Source organism: Myxine glutinosa, chromosome 3 (assembly GCF_964187855.1).
Source record: "Myxine glutinosa chromosome 3, kmMyxGlut1.1, whole genome shotgun sequence".
NCBI lineage: Eukaryota > Metazoa > Chordata > Myxini > Myxiniformes > Myxinidae > Myxine > Myxine glutinosa.
Genome location: NC_136263.1, coordinates 69,770,899 through 69,787,996, shown reverse-complemented (window position 1 = coordinate 69,787,996; position 17,098 = coordinate 69,770,899). Strand labels below are relative to the sequence as shown.

Here is a 17,098-nt window from a genome sequence, read left to right as displayed (position 1 = left end):
TTTTGTGATGCGCATGATCTAAAGCATTCCTTGAGCGAGATGAATATCCCTGAACCTGTACTACGTTTTTTCAGTCATTTGTACAATTTCAATCCTGACACATATGCAAAAGCAGCCGAAGCTGTCATGACAGAAAGTGATGAACCAGTTGATGAGGATGAAGAAGATGATGATGACTACGATACCGGTAGCAAGCCATCAGGTAACAGCCTCTCCACACAGCGTTGCAGAAAGATACAATCTGTCTTCCAAGTCATGTACTAAAGATACAATCTGTCTTCCAAGTCATGTACTATATCCATCACTGCGGTAGAAAGAGAACTCCAATGCATATTATGAATGCGGAATCAGTTCATGGTCTTGGGCGTGGTGGCAAAATTGTAACTACAGTTCTAAACCACGGAGGACTAGCAATCAGCTACCCGGAGCTGCGTAGGTACCAACATGACCTTGCCACGTTTACAGCACAGCACAACAACGATCGCGTTTCACTGCCGTCACACTTTGATCCTGGGCAATTCACCTCCGGTGCAATTGACAACTGGGACCATGAGGGGGCAAATGTATCTGAACATGACACTGTGACTGTTCTCTACCAAGACAAACCCCCGTCGTCGACCAGTAAACCAAAGATTTCTGACACGCAGGTCACACATGGTCCACAGTCATTCAGTTTAATATTAAAATGCCAGGTACTGTCCGACTTTCACAAGCCTGCACGCCGTGCTGACATCCCAGCAACTTACAAAGTGGCCGAACTGCCTTACACTTCCTCCGAAGCCGATGCAGCAAAACTGAAGGCTATTTCTTGGTCCCTCGCACGCTTGAACGTCATGCATGATGAAGTGTCCATCTACCCCGAGTCACAAACAATGCCATCTTGGAGTGCTAGCAACTCTGTTTGGACGGAGGAGGCCATCCCATTAAAGAATCTTGCATTTGTGCCTGTTCTGCCGCATCCAGTTACAGAGTACGCGACAGTTTATACGGCTATGAAGAACTTTATGGACATTGGTTCTCAGCTGACTCAAAATGAGATACCAATGTATTGTGATGAAGGTGTTTATTGCATCGTCCGTGATATACAACTGCTGAGACCAGAGGAATTCAGGACCCTGGTTCCATGCCTGGGAACGTTTCACTTAGTGAAAACTGTTTTGAAATGTATTGGCAAACTCCTGGATGGAAGTGGCACGGACATCACATGGTTGCAGGCTGGTGTTTTTGGTCCAACTGTCATCGAGAATTCTGTTCTACATGGAGGTCACTACAGCCGCTGTCTTGAGGGTATGCAGCTCCTTGCTGAAGCCTTTGGACGCCTCCAGTACAAAGAATTCTTCTCCGAGAAAGGCATCGACCAATATACACATGAGCTTGCCATCCTGACGAACCTCCAGTCTAGTGTCAAGGAGAAATGCATCACAGATAGTCAGAAGTATATGGTTCAGTTTGCTGATGCATCAAAAACGTTGGTCGAAGATTTGAACAGATTCATCCAAACACGGTCTGATACCAATGAAAACTTCAAGTTCTGGACTCAGTTCTTGCAAATGATGGATATTGTCCGTGATCTGTTGAGAGCTGATCGTGAAGGGATTTGGGAACTGCATTTTGACGCTGTCCAGCGTGCATTGAACCTGTTTGCGGCATTCGATTCGACCAACTACTTGCGATGGTGTTCTCTCTACCTTGAAGACATGCGACGTCCACCTGAGACTGCACCATCAGTTCATGAACAATTTGCCAAAGGCAATTTTTCAATCAGAGAGATACCCGGCCGATTCACCGCTGTTGGAGGAGACCAGAAATTAGAGCAAAGCATTAACCTTTCATCTAAGTGCAGCGATGGAGTCATTGGACATGCAAAGCAAAAACAGTATGTCACCCAGTGGGACCTAATATACCATGAAATGATGGCAGTGAAGAACCTACATCGGCAATACAGTGATGTGATTGACAGGACACATGAGACTTACAGCCACCACGAATCATCTCAAGCCACAACGAACCGCAAAGGACATATTCAGGAGATGATGAGATTCTTTGAAGAGAAGGGGTCCCCTCTGTCTCTAGACGCTTCCAAAACACTACAAAACTTTGTGACAAAAGAGGTTATGTCCGATGATATAAAAACTGACATGCTCAATGCCTTTTCAAAAGGAAAAGAGAAGTACCTGAAATTCAGAAAGGAAAGGTTTGTCACCAAGACAACGAATAAGCAGTACCATTCACCGCACAAACTTGAAGACGATGAAAACTCTTCGAAAGAAGCCACAGAAGACTACCAAGACGACAGTGAAGGAGATGAACATCGCTGAGAGAAACATAGAAATAGCTCGGGAGCGTGGCCTCACCACTGATGATCTCTTAAAGTACGATGTTGTTCCCTCCCCAGTGTTGTTTGATGATGCAGGAATGATGACTAAACCAGCAAAGAGCCAGCTACTGAAGGAGTTGGAGACGCACCTAAAACCGGAAGAATTTACATATAGTCATCGGAAAGACGCATCATTTGTAGTTGACATCATGGCCACAATCCGAAAGGTTAATGTTACGAAACTCTCCAAATTCAATGACCTTTCAAATTTCATGTCATTTTCGGCCATATATCATCGGTTTGGGCGGACTGACTATGTCTTTGACATGTATTCTGATGACCCATCAGTGAAGGACAGCGAGAGGCAAAGGCGAAGTGACACTCTACCCATCGAATATACTTCAATAGAGCCATCAACACCACTACCTAAGGATATGAACACATTCTGGCCTTCCAACAACAACAAACTTCTCCTTGAAAAACTGATCTACAGCCATGTTCGTTCAAATATTGCAAATACCGGTCAGTACCCAACTGTACTCGGACAGGTGACCAGAGAGAACGAGGATTGGAAATGTATGAAAATGCACAACGGAGATGAGAGCGCACTGGTACACCTTCAATCCACATTTGAAGAGGCGGATCTTCGCATACTCCATGTTTTGGACGCGCTCAAAGAAGGACACAAAATATGTGTTGTCATCTCCAATGATACTGATGTAGTTGTTGCCTTGCTCCACCACATGCCTGTCTTTCTCCAACATGACCTAGAGGAGCTGTGGATACGAGCTGGAGTTGGAGATAGCACTCGGTATGTGCCCCTTCATACCTTGTTCGAGCGCATCGGATGTCAACTCTGTGCTGTTCTTCCTGCCGTACACAGTCTTACAGGATGTGATATCACTAGCAAAGTTGGGACCAAGAAAGCCGCCTTGAATGCCGAGCCAGAAAAGTTATTGAAGCACTTTGGAGGGTTGCCGACCCTTTCTCAGCCTTTGATCAAGAATGCAGAATCCTACTTGGTCAAAGTACTGAAACCAAAAAGCGATGCGAAGAAATTTTCGAACTTGCGTGCGGAGATCTTCCATCATGTCAAAGGGAGTTCTCATCACAACCTGCCACCAACCAGCCAAGGTCTCCTGCCACATATGAAGCGTAGCTTTTTCAATGCCTACAATATCATGCATGCTTTGGAGCTTCATCAAGATTCTGAAAATGTGATCGCACTTAAGCCAGAGGATTGTGGTTATACGCATGACAAGGAACAGCTGATACCTGAGACAACGTGGAAAACTCTAGAATCACATTGGACAGTTGTCTGTTCATGCACTAAGTGTGCCAGGTCAACATGCCCCTGTAGGACCGCCATAGTCAAATGTGTAAATTTTTGTCATTGCAAAAAGGCTTCCCCTGATGCCTGCAAGAATCCTGTCGCTTGATAAAGAGTACATGTATTGAAGTTGCACCGGTGGTAAATGGTGGTAATTGACAGCACGCGCTTCCTTGTTATGACAGTTATATTGGGTTTGTGGACATGTTATTATTTTAATTCATGAATCCTTAAGCTATGTAAGTGTAATAGTTTTGCTTAAGCTGAATTTTGAGCGAAATTTAGTCAACATCATTGCCAGGAGGTGTTTGGCGGCCATTTTGAAATTATGCAAATTAGGTATATTCAAAAGGGGTTGATTATGGTTCCAATGAACAGCTTGCTATCAAAAACCCATACATAGACACCAAAATCAGCCGAATATCACACTTACTTCTAAAGTTAGACCAATTTAACCAATTTTGGTTGATACCGCTTTTTGGGGTAGGGGTAACCTTTGTTAACATTTGACCCCACTGTCACTATACAATATAATGAATCATAAATATGATGCATGGAATTATTAAAGGGCTTCATAAGGAAGCTTCTGACAAATTTTGGTTGCTTTATCTACATAATTGGGTGTATGAGAGGTGATCGGATTTTGAGCGCCTTTCAAACTGAAAGTGATTTTTGGAGAAAAAGAAGCTAAATGACGTGTTTTTTTCCTAAAAAAAATACAGTTTATAGTATTGAACCATGCTAAAAATGTGTTAGTTATGTCTAAACATGATAAATAAATGTTACATTTGAATCTAAAGCTGCCTACTCTTGAATTATTCCATGAAAACTGAATTTTGCTATTTCGGCTAATTGGCCTCGTCATAATCACGTATTGGGGTGTGCAGAAAAAACGTACTTGATCTGGGAGTGTTACCCAGATTTTTTCCAAGGGTCTCAACATAGAGAACAGGAAAATCAAAAGTTTTGCCGTAGAAGAGAGATGTACACAAGCAACCCCCCAGAGCCTATACTAATCTCACTCCAGCAACTGTTGCCGAGTATGATCCACCTTCTCCATTCAGCATGTCTCCGAGGTAGCAAAATGTTTTCACACCTTCTAGCTTCACGCCATCTCCAAGATCCAACTCAACATTTCCTCCATCTGCAGCTCCCTCTGTGCACACCTTACATTTGAATGTAGCTGCCACACTGGTTAATGACCCTCTCAGACCACTACATTTTTGATGAACCCACTCAGCGCACATTGTACATTGAATGGAGTTCACTCCGACACCCTTCCAGCACACAGCACATGGCCACTTCCCAGTTCTTTCCACCTCACCACATGCTTTACCACTTGCCATCACCTTCGTCTTTCCGATATTCACCTTCAGACCTTTTGTCTCCAAACATTCCTTCCACTTGTTCATCTTTTCCTTCGGTCCATCTATACTTTCCGCAATCAACACCAGATCATCTGCAAACAACAACTCCCACGGTAAATCATCATTTACGTTCTGAGCCAGCACCTCCATCACAGCTACAAATAGTAGTGGACTTAGAACCGACCCCTGATGCACTCCCACTTTCACCTCAAACTCACCACTGTTCCCGTCCTTCGTCCTTACAGCTGTGCGCGGTCTTTTGTACATTGCCATCAATACTCTGATCATCCATTCCTCCACTCCTAACTTCCTCAATGCCCAGTCAATACTTTGCGTGGAACCCTATCGAATGCTTTCTCCAGATCAACAAACCCAAGAAACAACTTCTTCCTCTTCTCAATGTACTTCTCCTGCAACTGCCTCACAATAAAGAGCGCGTCTGTCGTTCCTCTTCCTGGCATAAATCCAAACTGCATTTCGTCGATCTTCACTTACTTTCTTCCTTATCCTCCTCTCCAACACCCTTTCCAATACCTTCATTCCATGCTCCAATAACTTTATCGCTCGGTACGAGCCACACTCCAGAGGGTCACCTTTCCCCTTGTGTAGAGGGACGAGGGTACTCGGTTCCCAATCCACTGGAATGCGGCCTTCTTTCACCACCACCAGATTACAGATCTCTGTCATTCTCTTCACACCCCAACTTCCTGCTGCCTTCAACATATCTCCCACAACTCCTGTCGGCCCTCCCGCTTTTCTACTTTTCATCGCTTCCTCAACTTCCTCAACTTTTTATAGCTTAGGGTGCTGGCTTGGGATCCTCGGATCCTGGGTTCGAATCCCGGTCGATCGCTGAATTAACGCCAGGGGGGTTGACTCAGCCTGCCATCCTTCCGAGGTCGGCAAATTGAGTACCAGTTCACTGGTAATTCCCTGTGTGTGTCGCAAGAGGCGACCAACAAGGTTGGCGGCAGGAAGGGCATCCGGCCATAAAACATTGCTTCAAAAAGGGGACCACGGTGCCCGAAAAAGGCCAACCCCTGCTCTGTGGGGAAAAATGGCCACTAAAAGGTGGTTTTTAAAATTGCTTTTATCGCTTCCTCAACTTCCTTCTCAGTTATCTTCTCCGCCGGTCCTAAAACTGGGTTACTCTGTATGTTGCCATCCCATTCATTCTCTGTATTCAACAGCATTTCCAGATATCTTTTCCATCTTCCTTTAATTCCATTTGGGTCCACAACGATTTGTCCCACTTCATCCTTCAAGCAACTCACCCCCATCAAATCACACCTCTCTTTCGCTATCTGCTTTGCAATCCTGGATACCGCTCTCTGACCCTCTTCCGAATCCAAGCGTTCTCCTACCATTTTCCTACATGCCTCCTGTGCCTTTGCTACCTCTCATTGGCTCTCACCTCTCACTACATCTAATGGCTCATTCTAAAGAACTCTGCAATGGAACAAAAATATGTTTATTGAGTATGTTAAAAATGCTAACGTTGAGGTTAGAATTCGTCAAACACAATTTTTTCTTCCCCGAAAATGATATTTTTTCCCCAGATGCTTAGTTTAAAAAAAACTCAGAATGCAAAAAATTTTGAAGTCATATGTCACATGGTTCGGCCACCAAATTGTTTTGAGTGAAAAGTCTGAAAAAAACACTAAAATCCCATTTTCTCCAAAACGCCTGAACAGATCGAGCCCAAACTTGGCATGCATAAACACTGCACATCGGATTTTTATGTGAAAAAATAAAAAATCTTTTTTCACATAAAACGGCTTTTTTGCGCGCAAAAAAATTATTTTTCTATTTTCGGAGAAAAAAAAAATTTCGCCCTTTTTCGGGGAAAAGAAAAGAAAATGCCCTTTTTGGTCGAAAATGTCTGGCAACGCTAAAAAAAATTAGGGAATTTTTCGAAATTTTTAACTGCGATCGACATTTTTAACTGCGATCGATCTCAAAAACAAAACGTTGCGTCCACTTGCGTGCGTTGCGTCCCCAGCGTGTACAGCAGTGAGGCGGTGTACTACAGTGAGAGAGTGTACACAAAGTGTGAACAAGTCTCCTATCAAGATGAGTGCTGCTCTTCGTGACAAGTGGCTGAAGGAATTCAACGCTGGTGGCGATGGGGCCACCTTCAAGTATGTGTCGAGTGACACGGCTTTCTGTCGAGCTTGTGAAAAGACTTTCTGGGCGAAGCAGAAGTCTGAGCTGGCCCAACATGTCCGAGGAGACCGCCACAAGAGCAACCTGGCCTTGAAGAAGAAGAGGACGGTCACGCAAGCCACCATGGAGGACTTTGGTGGCGGAAAGAGGCACAAGTGCGACGTCATGGCTCAGGAGCTGTGCCAGGCCATGCTGGCCGCTGGCATCCCATGGTCGAAATTGGAAAACCCTGCCCTCCGGTCGTTCCTGGAGAAGCACATCACTCTCCAGATCCCCGATGAAAGCTGGATTCGAAAGCACTACCTCGACAAGTGCTATGACGATGCCTTGGCGGGGATCCATGCCGACCTCGGACAGCAGCCCATCTGGCTGTCCGTCGACGAGACGACCGATTCGGCAGGTCGATATGTGGCCAACATCATCGCGGGACGCTTGTCCAAGGAGGGGTACTTTCGTCCCCACCTCGTCCAGTGCATGTTTCTGGAGAAGACCAACTCCGGGGAGATCGTGCGCGCAGTCAATGACACGCTGCGCTATCTTTGGCCTGATTTCAAGCCGGAGTGCCTCAAGGTCCTCGTCAGCGACGCCGCGGCCTATATGATCAAGGCCGGCCATGCCCTGAAGGAACTCTTCCCGGACTTGCTGCATGTGACTTGCGTTGCCCACGCGCTCCACCGTGTCTGCGAGACAGTCCGAGAAATGTTCAAGGACGTCAACGACCTGATTGCCACGACGAAGAAGGTGTTCGTCAAAGCCCCGTCGCGTGTTGTCCTTTGGAAGGAGCAGCAGCCCAATCTTTCTCTCCCCCCCGGAGCCCATTCTGACTCGGTGGGGGACGTGGATCGACGCTGTGGTGTTTTACGCCGAGCACTTCGAGGCCGTCAAGGACATTGTGGACCAGCTGAACGATGACGACGCGATGGCAATCCGGAGTGCCAAGGACCTGTTCGGAAAGGCGGACATCAAGCTCAGTTTGGTCTTCTTAAATGCCCACGTGTCGTTCATCCCGAAGATCCTTAAGCAGCTGGAGGAGGCCGGCATGGAGCTGGCCAAGGCCTTCCAGCTCCTTGATCAGGCCAAGGAGGAGCTCGAAAAGATCCGAGGCTGCCGTAAGGAGATCCTGCTCACCAAGTTCAAGGCGGTGCTGCAGCGCAATCCCGACATTGGTGTGCTGAGGACAGTGGCTTTGATCCTGGATGGAGATCAGCACGGATCTGAGGTTGGTGTGTCGGCTGGAGTCAAGCTTGCCGACATCCCCCTCTTGAGGTACTGCCCCATCGTCAGCGTCGACGTGGAAACGTCCTTCTCCGTCTACAGAAACGTCCTCACCGACCGCCGACACCGCCTCACCAAGGAGAACATTACCAAGATAATGATTTCAAACACCTACTTTAACCGTTCCTAAAAGGGTCTTGTCAATTTCTTCTAGTCCTCTACTTATCAAGCAATGCGGTTGCAATAAAGGTACCTGAACATCATTTTTTACCTGTTTACTAGCCCAGAGTGCTTAATGTTGTGCAGGAAAAAGCTTACCATTTTTTGTTCTTTTTTTGACTGATTTCTGAAAAACTTGGTAATAAGAAAAAATTAATAAAACGGGGGGGGAAAAAATATTTTGGGATTTTTTAACATAAAAAAAAAAAATTCCCACTTTTCAAAACATAAAAGGCCTATTTTCTTAACATAAAAATCCGTAGTCTATAATCACATACCCATGACGAACAAAAAAACCCCGAGCACGACGTCATCCATCACATGGTTTCAGAGTTATGACGTTTTAAAGCATAAACTAGAAATGGTATCTCCTCCATAATTTGTGAAGATATCGAGTGGAAACTTTACACAAATGTTCCTTATGGGGGGATGTTTCAATATTACTTGAGACGTTTAGATAAGACACATGGTTTGGCCGCAATAAATAATGGAAGGAAAATCTTTTAAAATCTTCTAACTCTTGAACCACTGCATTGATCGACTTGAATATTTAAAGCAATGTAGCTCTCATCAGGCGGAACAAGTGTGTAAAATTTCAATATGATTGGTTGTACGGTCTCGTATATGTCTTTATTGTTAAAAGAAGAAGAAACGCACTATTTTGTCCTAGCAGGCCATGTCACTCAGTGCTATTGCCATTTTAAGTTTTAATTTCCTTTAAAAAACATTTTCGCTGCAATAATTGGACCGATTGAGATCAAATTTTCACCATAGGAGGGACTTTGTCTGTAGAATATTTTAATGGTAATTATGACGTCACAGGTCACGTGGTTCGGCTGCCATATTGTTTTTCCTGAAAACACAAAAACCCCTTTTTCTCTGCAACGGCTAAACAGATCGAGGCCAAACTTTGCAGGCACAATCGCATACACATGACGAACAAAAACGTCAGCGAGCATGACGTCATGCATCACATGGTTTCAGAGTTATGACGTTTTTAAGCATAAACCTTTAAAACCTGGCTCCTCCCTCATTTTTGATTCAATCGAGGGGAAACTTCACAGATGTGTTCAGCATAAGTCTACGATAATATCCTTTTGGAATTTGCGATAGATCACGTGGTTTGGCAGATATCGTTAATTAAACGATAATATTAAAAACATTTATATCTCTTGAATCGCTTCATTGATCGACGTGAAGCTTCATACTGTAGTAGAAGTCATGAAGAGTATCAAGTGTGCACAATCTCAAGATGATTGGACGTACGGTCTGGAAGCTAGTTGTTATTGCATGAAGAAGAAGAACCGCAACACTTTTTCTTACCAGGCCATGTGACAACCACCTCACGAGCTCAGGGTAGCTCGGAATTAAATTCTGTCTTCGGATTTGGCAGTCTCGAGAGGGTGTTAACATTCCACTGCAACAAATCTGGGCAGATTCTGATGAATTTTCGTAAAACTACGCTATATTATCATTTACATTGGAAAATAACATTGTAAAACTCTCTGCCACCTAGGCTTTATTCTATCTCTGAAGTTCATCCTGTCTTCACTTTTAGAGAGAAAGAGAGGTATCTGCAAGCAATGGTAACCTTTATTTGGTGGAAATCCGATGAAAAATGACGAAGTTATTCGAAATCTAACATTTTAAATTGATCGCATTTTCAAAGTGAATTCTTCCTCAGGTAAAATATCCATGCGTGCAGGCAGACCTTACGGCGTCAATTTGGCTCCGATTTCAAATCGGATTTCGATTGTAGTCTTGCCTCGGATGAACTAACAAAATACCACCACAAACGGCTGAACGTACGTGTGTGTGTCAAAAGTGGGGTTGTATCAAAAGTGGGGTTGTATCAAAAGTGGGGTTGTATCAAAAGTGGGGTTGTATCAAAAGTGGGGTTGTATCAAAAGTGGGGTTGTATCAAAAGTGGGGTTGTATCAAAAGTGGGGTTGTATCAAAAGTGGGGTTGTATCAAAAGTGGGGTTGTATCAAAAGTGGGGTTGTATCAAAAGTGGGGTTGTATCAAAAGTGGGGTTGTATCAAAAGTGGGGTTTATCAAAAGTGGGGTTGCATCAAAGTGGGAAGGCAGAGTAAACCGTTCATCACTGCCAGCAGTTATAAAGTGGCAGTTCAAGTTTAGTGTTACTCTTCCTCATTAAATTGTATTTGCGATTTATTAAGACTTTAGGTGTGAAGTATTGGAGTGCTGGAACGTATTGTTATGAATTTTGGGGTAGAGCGATGCATATATCAGGTAGATCTGTGTAGGTGTCATGCTCCGACTGTCGTGAAGAAGAAGAACCATCTCGATGTACATAAGCAGGGACCTGTCTCGCCCGGATGTCGGATTAAGTGTATCTTTGTGATCATACAAGGATGATCATTGTGCTAACTAGAGTAGGGATTATGCTAATTCCCCTGTTCGTGAGACCTGTGATCTATCCATTGTCCCAGATGGCAATGCACACAGACACATAGAGTAGTTTGGCCCATTAGCTCACACACTAATTAAATCCCCCCCCCCCCCCCCCCCCCCACAACAAAACTCACCGGAAGACAGTTCGGGGCACTATCGATGGAGCCGCAGCCAGATACATCACCAGCTGGCAGAGCTACACTCATCGTCAGGCAGGCCGAGAGCAACGCCCAGAAGGACTTGTGATTGGTCAAGGCAGGGGCAAGAAGCTGGCCGCCGATTGTGGAAGGAAGACACGAGGCAGGACGAAGGCCACCGATTGGCAGAATAAGGAAGCAATGGTGATTGGCAGGGGTGGGGCAAGAAGCTGCCCTCGGATTGGTGGAAGGAAGGTAGCAAGAAGCAACATACTGATTGGCTTTCACCGACCACCTGCCACCGACCAATGGCATGAGAGAGAAGTGACGCGGCCATTGTATTGGTGAAAAGTGCCGGTGACGTCACGAGACGAGCGATAAAAGCACTCGCTGGCCGGCATTTTGCCCTTCTTGTTCTGGTTCCCTCTCGTTTGGACCTCCTTCTTGACCCTGAACCCTTGCTCGTTGGGCGACGACGGACGGTGGAGCACTGACGATTCTCCTTCCCTGCGTTCACGTACAGGACAGGACCTCACATGTGAGCGACGAGCATACAAGCGAGGCTTGCCGCTGCAGCGTACGCTGGCCAGGCAGCGTGTGTACAGGGCGCATCAAGGCCTGGTTCGCGCCAACGACCGGGCGGCCTTCTTCCCGCCAACACCGGAGCCGCATCCGGACTGCATGCTTCGAGCCTGACGATCCCTGATACACCATCCGATTGAGATAAGCCCACGCACACACGCATGGCCCCTTTATTTTTATATATTCTCCCTCGTTTGTTTTAGACGTCTGGCGTGGGAGCGCTACATTTTAGAATTATAGTTATTTAACCGCCGCGTTTCATTGTTCTCAGGTTCCGTTAATAAACCTATTATTTTTGTACATTCTAATTCCGTCTTTGGTCGAGTTACTTTCCTGCAGGAATGAAGGCTGCCGCGCGGGACCAACAGGTAAAAGCTTTCCGCTTCTTTTTCTTCTCTCTTCCTCCCGTGCTTGTCGAGTGAAATCCGTATTTGAACTGAACGCCTTTGGAGTTAAAGCTGGCTTTGGCTATCCGTGATTTCCCCGGTATTAACAAAGTATCTTCTGTATTTCTGTTAATTATTATGAGAAAGAGCTGTTCAGTTAATGTCACATCAGTTCAAGTCGTGTTTTCCAGGAACGTACGTTTTGCTCTGACTGGCATTCTAACCCTGAATTAAACTGATCATTCAAACAAAAGAAAACCCTTGTTTAATGTGTGAGGGAGCTAAATTAGCACCAGGCGATCAAGATCAATCCGATTACTCCATTGACGGGCAATAAGGGTTAGCTCCACATCCGCCAGACCGAGAAGCCATTTCGGCACGGCTTTAATTGAGTTAAAATTAGTAACGGTCTCGTGTTCTCTTTTAGAGAACGGCGGAATTAATAATTCCAATCGGGGCCTGGCATATTATTTATATTTGTGCAATTTTCCAGAAGTTTCAATGACTTGGACAAGCTTTCCACGACTCCCCATTACTGAAAAAGGCTTTTTCTTTTTTCCAGGAATTTCAAGGACTGCGCAAACCCTGTAGTCATAGTTAAGATGTAAAATCAGAGGATGCAGATAAAGCAAAAGGAATAGCTCAAAAGATCGAGAGAAGGAGAGAGAGAGAAAGAGGTGTGTCCACTTTTTGCACTTCCTGTTGGGCTTAAGGGTGTAGTACTGGTGAAACATTGAGAAAACTACATAGTTACCTTTGAGAGGCCTTTACAAAAAAACAAAGTCAAGTTAACATCTAATTTTCAGTTTTTCTTGAAAGATATAATCTTGGCTTTAACTCAGACCAGTTTCAACGCTTCTTTGTCATATTACATGCATATAATTTGCATAAATTAGACCGTCAATAAAAAACAAGGAAAAACAAAGAACACATTTCTACTTCTATCTTCTATGTCACCTATCATTCTTTTCACACAAAACTTGGTACATGTATTATACATGTGTTACTCTACTACCTGATGAGAGGATTTTGTGAAATTATGTCAAATGTTCACTAATTAGCTAATTATGCCAATTACCAGATAAAACTTGGTTGTCCTTCAATAAATCCACAATGGCTACTCCTATAAACAAAAGCCTTCATCATTTTAAAGGAAGTGATATTCTGAATATCCTGTCTAAATTTCAGCCCAAAAAAAGATGCAAATTAAAGTTATAACAAATTTCATGCAAAATATTATATTTCTTGTAAATTGCGTGTAAAGATAACATTAGATATTTTAAAGGAAATACTGAATGAGTTTATACAATACGTATGAATCTAAACCGTATCTAAATCTAAACCGAAAAAAAAAAAAAATCACCTGTTCACCAGTACGACACCCTTAATTAGCATACCAGTGAAATTTAGCAAGACAGGGTCACCAAAATCGAATCGAATCTTCCTTGTCAGACACCCAACCGGTATGATGATATGAACATCTGAGAACTAGTGATTGGGTGTGGAATACATCATCATCGATTGGGTGTGGAATCCTGGTGAATAAAAAAAAAAATTCCACAGGAGACTCGAAGAGTTCTTTACTCCCGCCGGGAGTAAAAATTCTTTACTCCCGCCTCTGGAACAAACTCCCTCACTCTCTTCAATCCCACTCCTCCCCCTCCAGCAAACCGAGAGCCTAGTATGTACCTGTGTCCAACAAGATCGGACAGTCCTATATGTTGTACAGGACTGCATGCAGAGGAGATTCAGTTGGTCCTTTGCCGAACTACACACAGGGCCACTGGTGCTGATATGAAATGGCTCTCATTGCGAGATATTAACTTATAATTGTCTAAAACAGCATACCAAAGAAGAAGGTTAGCATTAAAAATCCCAGAATTTTGCACTAAATATTAACGTACAGATGACAGTAAAGAGACAACTCACCTGCAGACAAATATTGCATAAATAAAATGTCTTATGTAACCTGAAAGCTTTTATGAAAAATTGTCAATTTGATTAACGAGTACACACGCTTTCTACGGAAGTAGCGAAAAGGGTCATGTTATTAGCCTCTCTGGGGGTATCTAGATTAGAGTAGATCGAGACTCTAGTCCGATATTCTGTGGTGGACAGAGAAGCAGAGAATGCTTCAAAGATGTCGGGATTCCAACAGATTTCTTTCAGTTTAGTGTTAAACAGCAGTAGTGACCGTTTAAAAAGGTAATCACACGTGTTTATGGTTTATCATGTACTTTTGTCGTTTGTCATCACGTTACCATGTCGTTTGTCCACGGAGAAAAACAAGGAGAAAACTAGAACTGCACTCGGTAGAGCGCGTACCTTCGCCAGGCTTAAAAGTTTGTTTTGTATCCCACCGATAGGCCGGATCTGGATTCGGACCTGAACCAAAATCAAATCGGCTTGTTCTTGTCACCAAACCAACTCATCCACCAAGTTTATTCATAACTCGTCGATAACTTTTTTTATATATCATGTTATATACCGCTTTTCGCCCGATCACTCAATGGTGAAGAATCACTTAAAGTTAAATAATGCTCGTATCCGAATCAATATTTAGATCTTCACCAAAATCGACACGATTGGTCCTCGTCACACACCCAACCTCTCCACCAAGTTTTGTCCAAATCCGTCCATAACGTTTTGAGATATCCTGCTATGTCGGTTTTAACCCCATCACCGAATGGTGAAGAATCACTTTTAAAATTCCAGTAGCCGGATCTGAATCTGGATCTTCACCAAAATCTAATCATTTCGTCCTGGTCACATACACTATCTCTCTGCCAAATTTTGTCCAAAACCTTTAGAGATATCCTGCTATGTAATGTTTTTGGCCCTATCTCACAATGGTGAAGAATCACTTGAAATTTTAAATAATTCTCATGTCCGAATCCATATTCAGATCTTCACCAAAATCGAATCCAATCTTCCTCGTCAGACACCCAACCGGTCCACCAGGTTTTATCCAAATCCGTCCACAACTTTTGAGATATCCTGCTATGTATCGCTTTTGGCCCTATCTCCCAATGGTGAAGAATCACTTTTAAAATTCTACTAACCAGATCCGAATCCGGATCTTCACCAAAATCTAATCATTATCTGTGTGCCAAGTTTGAACAACATCGGTAAATGCATGTCTGAGAAATGGTTGAGGTCATGTTCAACATTGGGTTTTTATAGTATACAAGTTATCACTTATATACTATAAAATGTTGATGATAATATGTTGCTATAAGCACCATCGAGACCTGACTAGATAGCCGACTATAAGCAACATCGAGTATATAAGCTCTCGCTGGAAACCCTGAATAATTTCCAAATTCCTGCCCTGACTTCTCGAGTCGGGGTGGTGACCCGGCCAGGATTGTAGCTCAGTAACTACTGCTGGAGCAGCAACACTTTCTGCAAAGGGTATGGTACATCATGATGATGAATATATAATATGTATGGCTCATATTGCATGTGAAAAATGGCAAGCAATTTCCCCCCCCCCCCTTCTATTTCAAAAAGATGATTTCAAAGCACTCACTCTATCTGCCTTGGACCTTGCATGTTCTTTTTCCTTTTTCTTCAGGGTCAGCACAAATTCAATGAAGAGGGTTTCTCGGTCTTTCATTTTCTCCACAGTTTTAAATCGCAAGTCCTTCCCGTGCTTTGCAGCAAACTCGCTGAATGTTGACCTGCAACGTGCAATTTCGTTATTTTGGGAATCAAAACGTCCGATTCATTCAACCAATAAACAGAGGACACACAAAATTAATTCTGCAGTCAAAGGGGACACCTAAGCACAGAGATAAATTTGTTTTCAAGGCCATGTGATACTAATTTTAACTTATAACCTAAGCATTGCCATTTAAAACAAGGAGCTGATACTCTAAATATTTTTTAGAGTAGCCTTTTGGGTGGAATGAGGAATAAATCTGTGTTATATGAAAGCTAAATTTTGAACGGTTTTTGAAATATCATGTACTCAAGCCGAGTTAGCAAGACGATTGCCCTGGCAGCATAATTCAGCCAATGAACGCCGTGATCTAATCAGTTTGAGACAATGTCATGAGGAATAATATATCTGCAATATGAAAGCTAAATGTTCTACGTTTTTTGAAATATCGCGTACACAAAAGTATATGAACAGATGATCGGTCGACCGGACGGATGAGCTCATGTTAATGTCCCACATCTCCGACCTTGTCGGGGGAGAAGGGTGGAGTTGGGGTGGGAGAAGGAAGCGTCGGACAACAAAATTACACTGAAGCAATAATTATGTGCCATACAAACTTCCTTCCAAGAAAACCATTAGCGAAAAAATTAATTCCCTTGTCAAAAGTCAGCGGTTTTGCACGATGGCCATTGAGGAGAAAAAAAAAACTCTTTTTGTCACAATTGGCAGAGTACGAACACAGGTCGTGTGAATAAAACCAGTGAATGCTGCACCAGAGGATGGAAACACAGTGAGAATGCAAGCCATATTAGTTTTGAACAGTTTTGACAAGCCATATTATTAGGGTGATGGCCGACTGTGGGGGTAGGGGAGGAATGGGGGGGGGGGGAGGGGTGGGAGGGGGTAATGTGGTCATGGGTATTGTTAGCTAGGGTGACGGTTGAAGGGGGATTGTGGGGGGAAGTGGAGTGGGGTGGGGGGTTGGAGTGAGGGGAAGTGGAGTGGGGGGAAGTGGAGTGTGGGGGAAGGGTGTGGGGTTCATGCTTGATGGGGGATTGTGAGGGGATGGTGGAGGGGATGGTGGAGGGGAGGGGAAAGAAGGGGGGGGGTGTAGGTTGGTTGTGGGTATTGTTAGCCTGGGTGATGTTTGAGGGTTTTTTTCTGGAAAATTGAGATGCCTCAAAAACCAAGGACACCCAAGTTGAACAGAAATCAACAAGAGCAGTATTACCAAAGGAAATCAGCAAGAAATCCAAGTCAAAGTAGTTGTATCAGCAGAAAATATCGGATGGCAGAAAA

General features: G+C 43.9%; 2 protein-coding genes across 10 annotated transcripts in view; one reads left to right on the top strand and one right to left on the bottom strand.

The window, feature by feature from the left end:
• The window catches only part of LOC144891325 (transcription elongation regulator 1-like), a 573,096-nt gene that overhangs the window by 150,054 nt on the left and 405,944 nt on the right, over nucleotides 1-17,098 (top strand). The gene's annotated exons all lie outside the window — the stretch shown is intronic.
• The window catches only part of LOC137423444 (uncharacterized), a 146,360-nt gene that overhangs the window by 47,569 nt on the left and 81,693 nt on the right, over nucleotides 1-17,098 (bottom strand). The window contains 1 exon segment of the mRNA XM_078774192.1: nucleotides 15,668-15,818. Coding sequence (XP_078630318.1) covers nucleotides 15,668-15,818 — 151 coding nt within the window.